Below are 12,198 nucleotides of genomic sequence, written 5' to 3' on the forward strand. Positions count from 1 at the left end.
CCCATTATCTGACAAAGGCTATTAAAATAACTTTCCCTTTTCCAACGATGTATCTGTGTGAGGTCGGGTTTTCATCACCCAAAACAACGTATCACAACTGATGAGAAAATTCAGCTGTTCTCTATTAAGCTAGACATTAATGAGACATGCAAAAAGATGAAACCATTGCATTCTTCTCACTAATTTTTTTGCTTTGGAAACATAGTTATGTTTTCATTAAAATGTTACTGTTACCATGTAATAGGTTTAATTGTTTCTATTTTTTTATGAATTATTGTTTTTAAAATTTCTCAGTTTGAATTTTTAATATGGTAGATATCAACAGATACAATCTATACAAACAAAAGTTCTTTGGGGTTCCCAATCATTTATTTTTTTTAGAAATTTGTTTTATTTATTTATTTTTGGCTGCATTGGGTCTTTGTTGCTGCGCATGGGCTTTCTCTAGTTGTGGCGAGCAGGGGCTACTCTTCCTTGTGGTGCATGGGCTTCTCATTGCAGTGACTTCTCTTGTTGCAGAGCACGGGCTCTAGGCGCGTGGGCTTCAGTAGTTGCAGCATGAGGGCTCAGTAGTTGTGGCTCATGGGCTCTAGAGCACAGGCTCAGTAGTTGTGGTGCATGGGCTTAGTTGCTCCATGGCAGGTGGGATCTTCCCGGACCAGGGTTCAAACCTGTGTCCCCTGCCTTGGCAGGCGATTCTTAACCACTGCACCACCAGGGAAGCCCCCAATAATTTTTTTCAACTAATTTTTATTGGAGTATAGTTGCTTTACACCCAATAATTTTTAAGAGTGTAAAGGGTCCAGGGACCAAAACGTTTGAGAACTGCTGCCCTAAGGGAATAATTTAAAGTGAGTTTAAACTGAAGTAATCCCTCAACTACTTTCCTCAACTAGAGGAGAAAGTCCTCTAGCTCCCTGAAAACATTTGCTAGTTTAAACATGAGCATTTAAAATGGATGACAGAACCCTCTTGCACTGTTGGTGGGAATGTAAATTGATACAGCCACTATGGAGAACAGTATGGAGGTTCCTTAAAAAGCTAAAAATAGAATTACCACATGACCCAGCAATCCCACTACTGGGCATATACCCAGAGAAAACCGTAATTCAAAAAGACACATGCGGGGCTTCCCTGGTGGCGCAGTGGTTGAGAATCTGCCTGCCAATGCAGGGGACATGGGTTCGTGCCCTGGTCTGGGAAGATCCCACATGCCGCGGAGCAGCTAAGCCCGTGAGCCACAAATACTGAGCCTGCGCGTCTGGAGCCTGTGCTCCGCAACAGGAGAGGCCGCGATAGTGAGAGGCCCGCGCACCGCGATGAAGAGTGGCCCCCGCTTGCCGCAACTACAGGAAGCCCTGGCACAGAAACGAAGACCCAACACAGCCATAAATAAATAAATAAATAATAATTTAAAAAAAAAAAAAAAAAAAGACACATGCACCCCAATGTTCATTGAAGCACTATTTACAATAGCCAGGTCATGGAAGAAACCTAAATGCCCATCGACAGACGAATGGATAAAGAAGATGTGGTACATATATACAATGGAGTATTATTCAGCCATAAAAAGGAACGAAACTGGGTCATTTGTAGAGACGTGGATGGACCTAGAGACTGTCATACAGAGTGAAGTAAGTCAGAAAGAGAAAAACAAATATCGTATATTAACGCATATATGTGGAATCTAGAAAAATGGTACAGATGAACTGGTTTGCAAGGAAGAAATAGAGACACAGATGTAGAGAATAAACATATGGACACCAAGGGGGGAAAGTGTGTGGGGGGGGGTGGTGGGATGAATTGGGAGATTGGGATTGACATGTATACACTAACATGTATAAAAAAGATAACTAATAAGAACCCGCTGTATAAAAAATAAATAAAATTAAATTTTAAAAAATGGATGACAGATATGAAGTTGAATGCTGTTCTTACTTCATAACTAGTTCTTACCTCAAAACCATGCTATAATTCCCAAGGCTTCTGCTTGCTTGGGCTAATACCAAGGAGAGAGAGAATCTTGCTGCAGAAGGAAAGGGTAGTCAAGTTTCGGTCTCTTGTGGCCAAATCAATCACTTCACGGCTCGGCTCCCTTCTACCAACTCAGTGTTTTGAGTTAAAACAAATAATTTCCCAATAACTCATCACCAGCATTCTAAAGTGAAGGAGAGGCAGGGCAGGGATAGGCTGGTTTTATGGATGTGGCTCAGGATTTTTTCTTAGTAAGTTCTAAGCTGAGCTCCTATTCTTCTGGCTGAAAGTCTGGGGAAAATTACAAGTCCTATCTTTCTCATTGCTTGCTGTATCCCCAGCATCTAGCATCTAAGATATTGGTTGGCACATATTAGGCACGCAATAAATAATGTTGAATGAAGTCAAACTCGTTTATTTTTATTGCAGAAATTAGACTCTGCCTCCTAACTGGCAGGGAGCTAAGGCAACTCAAGATTTAAGAGATGGATAGAAAAAGAGGAAGCTTCCAAAAGATTAGGAAATTGCAGGAATGTGTGTGTGAAAGAATGACCATTGTTCCTGCTATCTAATGTAGTTTAGGGAATTCCCTGGTGGCCCTGTGGTTAGGACTCGGTGCTTTCACTGCCCTGGCCTGGCTTCAATCCCTGGTAAGATCCCCGCAAGCCATGCAGCAAAGCAAAAAAAAAAGAAAAAGAAAAAAAAATCAGATAATGTAGCTTAACAATCTGTGTCAAAATTTACTGCTTAAAACAAAAAAATTATTTTATTATTATCTCTCACAGCTGTTGGAGTCTAGACTCAGGTGTTTGGGTTCTCTCGTGCAGTTGCCCCTGCTTCCAGGGAGTCTGTTCTCAACACAGCAACCAAAGTGATCCTTTTAAAAACTGTTATATCGCTGCTCCTCTGCATAATTCAAGGTCCTCACAACGGCCTACAAGACCCACAGGATCTGAATTCTTCACCCTCTCCCCCATTGCCTCTCTAGCCTCCTCTGCCATCATCCACTCTCCCCCTGGCTTACTTTGCTTTAGCCATATTGGTCTCCTTGCTGTTCTTTGAACTTGCCATCTCTCTTCAGGGCCTTTGCACTTGCTGGCTAGTCTTCTTGGAAGGCTCTTACCCAAGATATCCATTTGACTCACTCTCTCCAAGCCACTGTTCAGTGTCACCATCTCAATGAGATCTTCCCTAATCCCACACCCCCGACCAACTGTTTTGATGGCTACAGGTGGATGTTTTCCATACCATAATAGTCTGGTTCAGAAAGCCAACGCTGAGTCGCCACGTTAGACCTCACTGGACATAGAAAACCTTGGCAATCCTTGGTGAGTTCTCCACTGGCTAGCCCCAAACCGCAGCTCCGAAAGAGCTCTCTTTTCGCAGAGTGGCAGTTGAGGCCAGGTCCTAGAAGGAGAACTGCCTGAAGGAAGAGGCTGTTTCTAGCTCCCCTGCCCTGTGAGGGACGCTCAAGGGGCCTTGGTGATGTGTGAACGAACGAAAAGGCTCAGGCGGCCCCACCTCCTCGCCTCCTCCCCTCCTCCCCGCCATGCCCTTCTCGGCCGGCATCTATCACTCGGTGCTCGTTCCTTCTCCGCGGGCCTGCCCAGATCGTCCCATCGATCTGCCCGGCCATCGCGCGCCTGCGCCTTTGGGCTGTCAGTCGGCGGCGGTGTGGGGAGCCACCCGAGCGAGCGGTTGTGGCACGCGGGGACCTGAGGTAAAGCTGCGGCTGGTGCGCTGCCAGGCCGCGCACGAGCTGGCTGGCGGGGTGAGCCGCGCGGTGGAGGCCGCCGGGCCTCGCTGCATCGGAGGGAGGCGGGCTCCTAGGGCCTGGTTAAGGAGGGCCTGAGCGGCTGGCGGGGGTGCAGAGTCTGAGTCGCCAGCTCGAGTGCCTGCCCGACCCGGCCGCGGAGCCAAGTGCCCGAACTAGAAGGAAGCTCGGGGAGAATCCGAGCCAGCCACCTCGTGCAACAGATGGGGAAACTGAGTTTCAGGGAGGGGAGGATCTGCTAGAAGTCACAGCGAGTGAGCACCAGACCCAGGACCAGACGCCCTGAGCACAGTCCCTAGTCCTTTACACTTCAGTTCTTCGTTCATTTTATTCTGTTTTTGGTTGTTTGGGTGCAAGACAGTGAAATACAATAAGATCTGGCTGAGAGATCAGTTATGATAACGGTGTTTTATCTTACCAGTTTACAAAAGGAGAAGGCAGTGAGTGCTATGACCGAGGCAGGTCTGGGATGCCATGAACACCCCCTCTAAAACTTGAGTGGCTAACGAGTCTTTGCCTTGATTCCCATCACCCAGAGTCGTGGTAGTGACACTGAGACATTTGACAGGCTGCCTGGTATCACGGATGGTTATGTTCATGCTTATCACCCAGAGCCTCATTGAGAGCAGGAACCTCTGTGAACCTAGTGACCTGGGTTCTAATGTTTGAGCTTGAGTCTTACCACGGGGTTGTTGTGAGGTTCACGGATGCTCAATTCCACAGAGCACTGATTGAGTGCCTAGCATCTGACGGGAGTTGTGTCAAGCACTGGGGATACAGCAGCGACAGTCAAGGAACTCATAGGAAATAGACATTTAAATAAATGCGCAATACAACCTGTAAAGGTAGAGATGATCTGTACATAGTAGAGTGAAGGCACTTAAGAAAAGAGTTACTTCTCCAGGAGGGTGGGAAAGGATAGGAATGGCTTTTTAGGCAAGGTGGTTCTTGAACTGAGTCTTAAAAGTCTAGAAGGTGATTAAATACTAGGCACAGGAGAAACGCAACCTAGGAAGCAAGAATAGCAATACAGGGACCAGAATTATGGTTCAGCTGGCACAGAAGGCTTCCATGACCTGTCGAATATCAAACAGATAATGCTTGTCATGGGATTGACATTATTATGTGTGCTTTACATAGATTAACTCATTTAATATTAATAAATCTCTGTGAAGTAGAACCTGTAATTATTCTCATCTTAGAAAATTAAGACTGAAGCTTGGAGAAGTTATGTAGCTTGCCCTGGATCACACAGCTAATTCATGGTAGAACTAGAATTCAGACCCAGGCAGTCTAGCTTGAGGGCCTGTGAACTTAACCACCAGTCTCCCTTCTAGAAACTGAGGACGCTGAGAGTTTTAAATCTCAGGCCCCTTGTTACCTCACCTGTAAGTGGCAGAACCAGAACTCAGACTAAGGTCTTTTGACCCTTAGGGGTCCAGAGCTCTTTTCAACGTAACATCAGATGTTATGGGAGTTATACAGCGCCAGATTGAAGTTAAATTCCAATCTGAGGCAGTGCCTGCTGGAATTGAAATTACCATATCTTTAAGTTGTGGATGTTGTGCAAGAGCCTTCACTTTGTGCTTGGGTGTACAGGGTGTGAGTGTTGCAGATCAGATACTGATGTGAGGAGCACAGGACTGATCACAATTATGGTAAAGGTGCAACATTATTTGCCAGTTTGGAGTTAAATAATTTTTTTTCCAAAACATTGAATTTCACACTTGTTTTTAAAAGGTTACATCATTTGTTGTAAGTCAAAGAGTACTTTTATTTTAAATCAGTAGGGATTTGTGATTTCTTTTTTAACATCTTTATTGGAGTATAATTGCTTTACAATGGTGTGTTAGTTTCTGCTGTATAACAAAGTGAATCAGCTATATATACACATATATCCCCATATTCCTCCCTCTTGCATCTCCCTCCCACCCTCCCTATCCCACCCCTCTAGGTGGACACAAAGCACGGAGCTGATCTCACTGTGCTATGCGGCTGCTTCCCACTAGCTATCTGTTTTACATTTGGTAGTGTATATATGTCCATGCCACTCTCTCACTTCGTCCCAGCTTACCCTTCCCCCTCCCCGTGTCAACTCCATTCTCTATGACTGCGTGTTTATTCCTGTCCTGCCCCTAGGTTCTTTAGACCCTTTTTTTTTAGACTCCATATATATGTGTTAGCATACAGTATTTGTTTTTCTCTTTCTGTCTTACTTCACTCTGTATGACAGACTCTAGGTCCATCCACCTCACTACAAATAACTCAATTTCGTCTCTTTTTATGGCTGAGTAATATTCCATTGTATATATGTGCCCCATCTTCTTTATCCATTCATCTGTCGATGGGCACTTAGGTTGCTTCCATGTCCTGGCTATTGTAGATAGAGCTGCAATGAACATTGTGGTACATGACTCTTTTTATTTATTTATTTATTTATTTGGCTGTTTTGGGTATTCGTTTCTGTGCGAGGGCTTTCTCCAGTTGCAGTGAGCGGGGGCCACTCTTCATCGCGGTGCACAGGCCTCTCACTGTCGCAGCCTCTCGTTGTGGAGCACAGGCTCCAGACGCGCAGGCTCAGTAGTTGTGGCTCATGGGCCCAGTTGCTCCGCGGCATGTGGGATCCTCCCAGACCAGGGCTCGAACCCATGTCCCCTGCATTGGCAGGCAGACTCTCAACCACTGCGCCACCAGGGAAGCCCCCATGACTCTTTCTGAATTATGGTTTTCTCAGGGTATATGCCCAGTAGTGGGATTGCTGGGTCGTATGGTAGTTCTACTTTTAGTTTTTTGAGGAACCTCCATACTGTTCTCCATAGTGGCTGTATCAATTTGCATTCCCACCAACAGTGCAAGAGAGTTCCCTTTTCTCCACACCCTCTCCAGCACTTATTGTTTGTAGATTTTTTGATGATGGCCATTCTGACTGGTGTGAGATGATATCTCATTAAAGTTTTGATTTGCATTTCTCTGATGATTAGTGATGTTGAGCATTCTTTCATGTGTTTGTTGGCAATCTGTATATCTTCTTTGGAGAAATGTCTGTTTAGGTCTTCTGCCCGTTTTTGGATTGGGTTGTTTGTTTTTTTGATATTGAGCTGCATGAGCTGCTTGTATATTTTGGAGATTAATCCTTTGTCAGTTGCTTCATTTGCAAATATTTTCTCCCATTCTGAGGGTTGTCTTTTCATCTTGTTTATGGTTTCCTTTGCTGTGCAAAAGATTTTACGTTTCATTAGGTCCCATTTGTTTATTTTTGGTTTTATTTCCATTTCTCTAGGAGGTGGGTCAAAAAGGATCTTGCTGTGATTTATGTCATAGAGTGTTCTGCCTATGTTTTCCTCTAAGAGTTTGATAGTGTCTGGCCTTACATTTAGGTCTTTAATCCATTTTGAGTTTATTTTTGTGTATGGTGTTAGGGAGTGTTCTAATTTCATTCTTTTACATGTAGCTGTCCAGTTTTCCCAGCACCACTTATTGAAGAGACTGTCTTTTCTCTAGTGTATATCCTTGCCTCCTTTATTAAAAATAAGGTGACCATATGTGCGTAGGTTTATCTCTGGGCTTTCTATCCTCTTCCATTGATCTATATTTCTGTTTTTGTGCCAGTACCATACTGTCTTGATTACTGTAGGTTTGTAGTATAGTCTGAAGTCAGGGAGCCTGATTCCTCCAGCTCCGTTTTTCTTTCTCAAGATTGCTTTGGCTGTTTGGGATCTTTTGTGTTTCCATACAAATTGTGAAATTTTTTGTTCTAGTTCTGTGAAAAATGCCAGTGGTAGTTTGATAGGGATTGCATTGAATCTGTAGATTGCTTTGGGTAGTATAGTCATTTTCACAATGTTGATTCTTCTAATCCAAGAACATGGTATATCTCTCCATCTGTTTTGTATCATCTTTAATTTTTTTCATCAGTGTCTTATAGTTTTCTACATACAGGTCTTTTGTCTCCTTTTGTAGGTTTATTCCTAGGTATTTTATTCTTTTTGTTGTAATGGTAAATGGGAGTGTTTCCTTAATTTCTCTTTCAGATTTTTCATCATTTGTGTATAGAAATGCAAGAGATTTCTGTGCATTAATTTTGTATCCTGCTACTTTACCAAATTTATTGATTAGCTCTAGTAGTTTTCTGGTAGCATCTTTAGGATTCTCTATGTATAGTGTCATGTCATCTGCAAACAGTGACAGTTTTACTTCTTCTTTTCTGAGTTGGATTCCTTTTATTTCTTTTTCTTCTCTGATTGCTGTGGCTAAAACTTCCAAAACTATGTTGAATAATAGTGGTGAGAGTGGGCAACCGTGTCTTGTTCCTGATCTTAGTGGAAATGATTTCAGTTTCTCACCATTGAGAACGATGTTGGCTGTGGGTTTGTCATATACGGCCTTTATTATGTTGAGGTAAGTTCCCTCTATGCCTACTTTCTGGAGAGTTTTTATCATAAATGGGTGTTGAATTTTGTCAAAAGCTTTTTCTGCATCTATTGAGATGATTGTATGGTTTTTCTCCTTTAATTTGTTAATATGGTTTATCACATTCGTTGATTTGCGTATACTGAAGAATCCTTACATTCCTGGTATAAATCCCACTTGATCATGGTGTATGATCCTTTTAATGTGCTGTTGGATTCTGTTTGCTAGTATTTTGTTGAGGTTTTGATTTATGATCTTTTATTGTGCCTCTCTTCTGTGGTAGCTGCTGTAAAGGGATTTTTTTGAATGTCAAACAGGTTCATTTATTACCTTGAGTGTGAAAAAAAGGAATTAATTTGGTTTGTTTCTGCAATTGGGCTCTGCAAATCTAGGTTAAGATACAAGCCTACCTTTGTGTTTATAGTGGTATCTTTCAAGTTGGGGGTAAGGAGAAAATGGGAGTAAATGGTTGGATTATTAGAAGAATCTTAAGTCATTTCACACTTTTCAGAGATCTACTGTGCTTGTATTTGTGCTGTTAATTCTAGTCAGAAGTTTAAAATTTTTTTCAAGGAATATGAACTCACATATCAGAAGCCAACTTGGTAAACTCTTACTCCTTTAAGAGTCAGCTCAAGCATCACTTTCCTGTAAAACCTTCCATCTTTTCTAGGAAGACTTAGGTGTTAGCGTCACTATATTTGCCTACTGCATCTTGGATGTATCATGCATTAATGATAATATATTGTAATTCACTCTATTTGTCTTCACTTAATTGTGAGCAACTCAAGAACAAGGGCCAGATTTTTTTTTTCTTAATTCATATCCCTCCTCCAGCCCATCTCCCCAGGCTGGAGCTCAGAGTATATATCCGTGAGTAAGAGAATAAGATAAATGTGATGTTTATACTGCAGCTAAGGAGTCTTTCTTATTCTGGTTATTGGAGTTGGAAATGATGTATTTGTCATAAGTGGATATCAATAACCTAACTAAAAATAGGATTAATACTGTGTGTGCTTTGACTTTTGTTACTTCTTTTTCTCTTGTTTTTCTCTGTGATTGCAGTTTGTAAAAATGGAATTTCAAGCAGTAGTAATGGCAGTTGGAGGGGGATCTCGGATGACAGACCTGACTTCCGGTATTCCCAAACCTCTGCTTCCAGTTGGGAACAAACCTTTAATTTGGTACCCATTGAACCTGCTTGAACGTGTTGGATTTGAAGGTGAGTTATGGCAATGAGATGTACTCATAAAACTTTTAGGGTGTTTGATCCCAGTGATTTGTCAGTTTTATGAGGGTGAGACAGGATGAATGAAAGAAGACTAGGACTCAATGTTGGCTGGAGACTGGCCTCTTTAAATTAGGAACTCAGGAGTACTCTATCGCTGTGTGAAAAAGGTTGAGAAGATAGTGCTGAGTGTTACTTTTTTAGAGCTAGTCTCCACAGTGATCTAAGATGAACCCTGGAAGGATGCCAGAACATAATATGAGGAATACAAGTGCCTCATAATCAGTACTTACTGAGAACCTGTATGTGCCAGGTACTATATTAAGCACTAGGGTACAGAATTGAAAATATTAACTCAGACCCTGATTTCTAGAACCTTAAAGTCTATTGGAAAGATACACATGTAAACAGATTATCATTGTGTAATGTGATAAATGTTATAACAGAGGCACATTATAAGTGCTTGTTATAAGGAAGTTGCTGTTTCTACTTGAGGGATTCAGAGAAGGCTTACAGAGTAGCTGACCCTTGAATTGAGTCTTGAAAAGTAGATTACCAGGCCTACCAGCGTGGAGAGAGCATTCCATACAGAAGTAATAATGTATGCAGAGATAGAGTCATGATCAGCACAGCATGTTCTGGCAGCTACTTTTCATTTTATTTGGCTGTAATATCAAGTGTAAGGGGGAGGAGTAGATGTAATGAGAGAAATAAACAGGGATCATGCTATGAAGGGCCTTGTATTGCATGCTGAAGAATTTAGATTTTTTTTCCTGAAAGCAGTGGGGAACCAGTGAAAGGCTTAAACCGAGATTTAATATGGTTAAATTAATGTTTTAATTATTCTAAGTCCTTTGCCTCTTTATATAAATTTTAGAATCAGCTTATCAATTTCTACAAAAAGGGTTGCTTTAATTTTCTTTTTTTTTTTTAAAGGAATATTTTTCTTTTTAATTAATTAATTTATTTATTTATTTTTGGCTGTGTTGGGTCTTCATTTCTGTGCAAGGGCTTTCTCTAGTTGCGGCAAGCGGGGGCCACTCTTCATCGCGGTGCACGGGCCTCTCACTATCGCGGCCTCTCTTGTTGCGGAGCACAGGCTCCAGATGCACAGGCTTAGTAGTTGTGGCTCACGGGCCTAGTTGCTCCGCGGCATGTGGGATCCTCCCAGACCAGGGCTCGAACCCGTGTCCCCTGCATCGGCAGGCAGACTCTCAACCACTGCACCACCAAGGAAGCCCCAGGGTTGCTTTAATTTTGATTTTGATTGAGATTGAATCCATAGATCAGTAGGAAGAGAATTCACATTGTAATAATATTGAGTCTTCTGATCCAGGAGCGTGGTACATCTCTCCATTTATTTAGGTCTTTTGTAATTTCTCTCAACAGTGTTTTATAGTTTTCAGTGTATAGGACTTAAACATATTTTGTTAGATTTATTTCTAAGTTGATATTTTTGATGTTATCATAAATGGTAATTATTCCAATTTCCAGAAGTTTCTTGCTAGTACATAAAAATAGTTTCTTTATGCTGACCTTGCATCCTGTAACTTTGCTAAATACACTTATTATTAATTCTTGTAGCTTTTTGTAGATTCCTTAGGATTTTCTACAGTTTGACCTAATTGACGTTTATAGAACATTCCACCCAGTAAAGGAGAATGCACATTCTTCTCAAGTGCTAAGAACCTTTACCAAGATAGACCATATTTTTAAAAATAAAACAGGTCTCAATAAATTTATAAAGATTAAAATCATACAAAATATGTTCTCTGACCACAGTAGAGTTAAATTAGAAATCAATAACAGAGAGGTATCAAGAGAATCCCTAAGTATTTGGAAATTAAACCACATATTTCTACATAACCCAAAGAAGAAACCACAAGGGAAGGTTTTTTTTTTCCAATTTTTATTGTAGTATAGTTGATTTACAATGTTGTGTTAGTTTCAGGTGTACTGCAAAGTGAATCAGTTATACATATATCCATTCTTTTTTTTAGTTTCTTTTCCCATATAGGCCACTACAGAGAATTGAGGAGTTCCCTGTGTTATACAGTAGGCTCTTATTAGTTATCTATTTTATATATAGTAGTGTGTCTATGTCAATCCCAATCTCCCAATTTTACCCCCCCCATCCCCTTGGTTTTCTACATCTGTGACTCTACTTCTGTTTTGTAACTAAGTTCATTCGTACCCTTTTTTTAGATTCCACATATAAGTGATATCACATGATATTTGTCTTTCTGTGTCTGACTTCACTCAGTATGACAATCTCTAGGTCCAACCATGTTGCTGCAAATGGCATTATTTTGTTCTTTTTTATGGCTGAGTAATATTCCATTGTATATATGTACCACACCTTCTTTATGCATTCCTCTGTTGACGGACATTTAGGTTGCTTCCATGTCCTGGCTTTTGTACATAGTGCTGCAGTGAACATTGGGGTGCATGTATCTTTTCAAATTATTGTTTTCTCCAAGTATATGCCTAGGAGTGGGATTGCTGGGTCATATAGTAGTTCTATTTTGTTTTTTAAGGAACTTCCATACTGTTCTCCATAGTGGCTGTATCAATTTACATTCCCATCAGCAGTGTAGGAGGGTTCCCTTTTCTCCACACCCTCTCCAGCATCTATTGTTTGTAGATTTTTTGATGATGGCCATTCTGACCAGCGTGAGGTGATACCTCACTGTAGTTTTGATTGGCATTTCTCTAATAATTAGTGATGTTGAGCATCTTTTCATGTGCTTTTTGGCCATCTGACCACAAGGGAAATTAGAAAATATTTTGAGCTTACTGAAAATGAAAATTC

At 41.3% G+C, this 12,198-nt stretch overlaps 1 protein-coding gene across 2 annotated transcripts in view; it reads left to right on the forward strand.

Moving 5' to 3' along the window:
* Positions 1-3,561: 3,561 nt before the first annotated feature.
* EIF2B3 (eukaryotic translation initiation factor 2B subunit gamma) overlaps positions 3,562-12,198 on the forward strand; it is a 153,397-nt gene continuing 144,760 nt past the window's right edge. Inside the window, exons 1-2 of one of the 2 annotated variants that reach the window (XM_082455413.1) lie at positions 3,562-3,694; positions 9,224-9,380. In XM_082455413.1, coding sequence (XP_082311539.1) covers positions 9,233-9,380 — 148 coding nt within the window. In that variant the 5' untranslated portion in view covers positions 3,562-3,694; positions 9,224-9,232. The remainder of the gene's footprint in view (positions 3,695-9,223; positions 9,381-12,198) is intronic. The other variant, XM_082455414.1, reaches the window with a different exon arrangement.

Source organism: Balaenoptera physalus (assembly GCF_965194825.1).
Source record: "Balaenoptera physalus genome assembly, chromosome: 1".
NCBI classification, from domain to species: domain Eukaryota; kingdom Metazoa; phylum Chordata; class Mammalia; order Artiodactyla; family Balaenopteridae; genus Balaenoptera; species Balaenoptera physalus.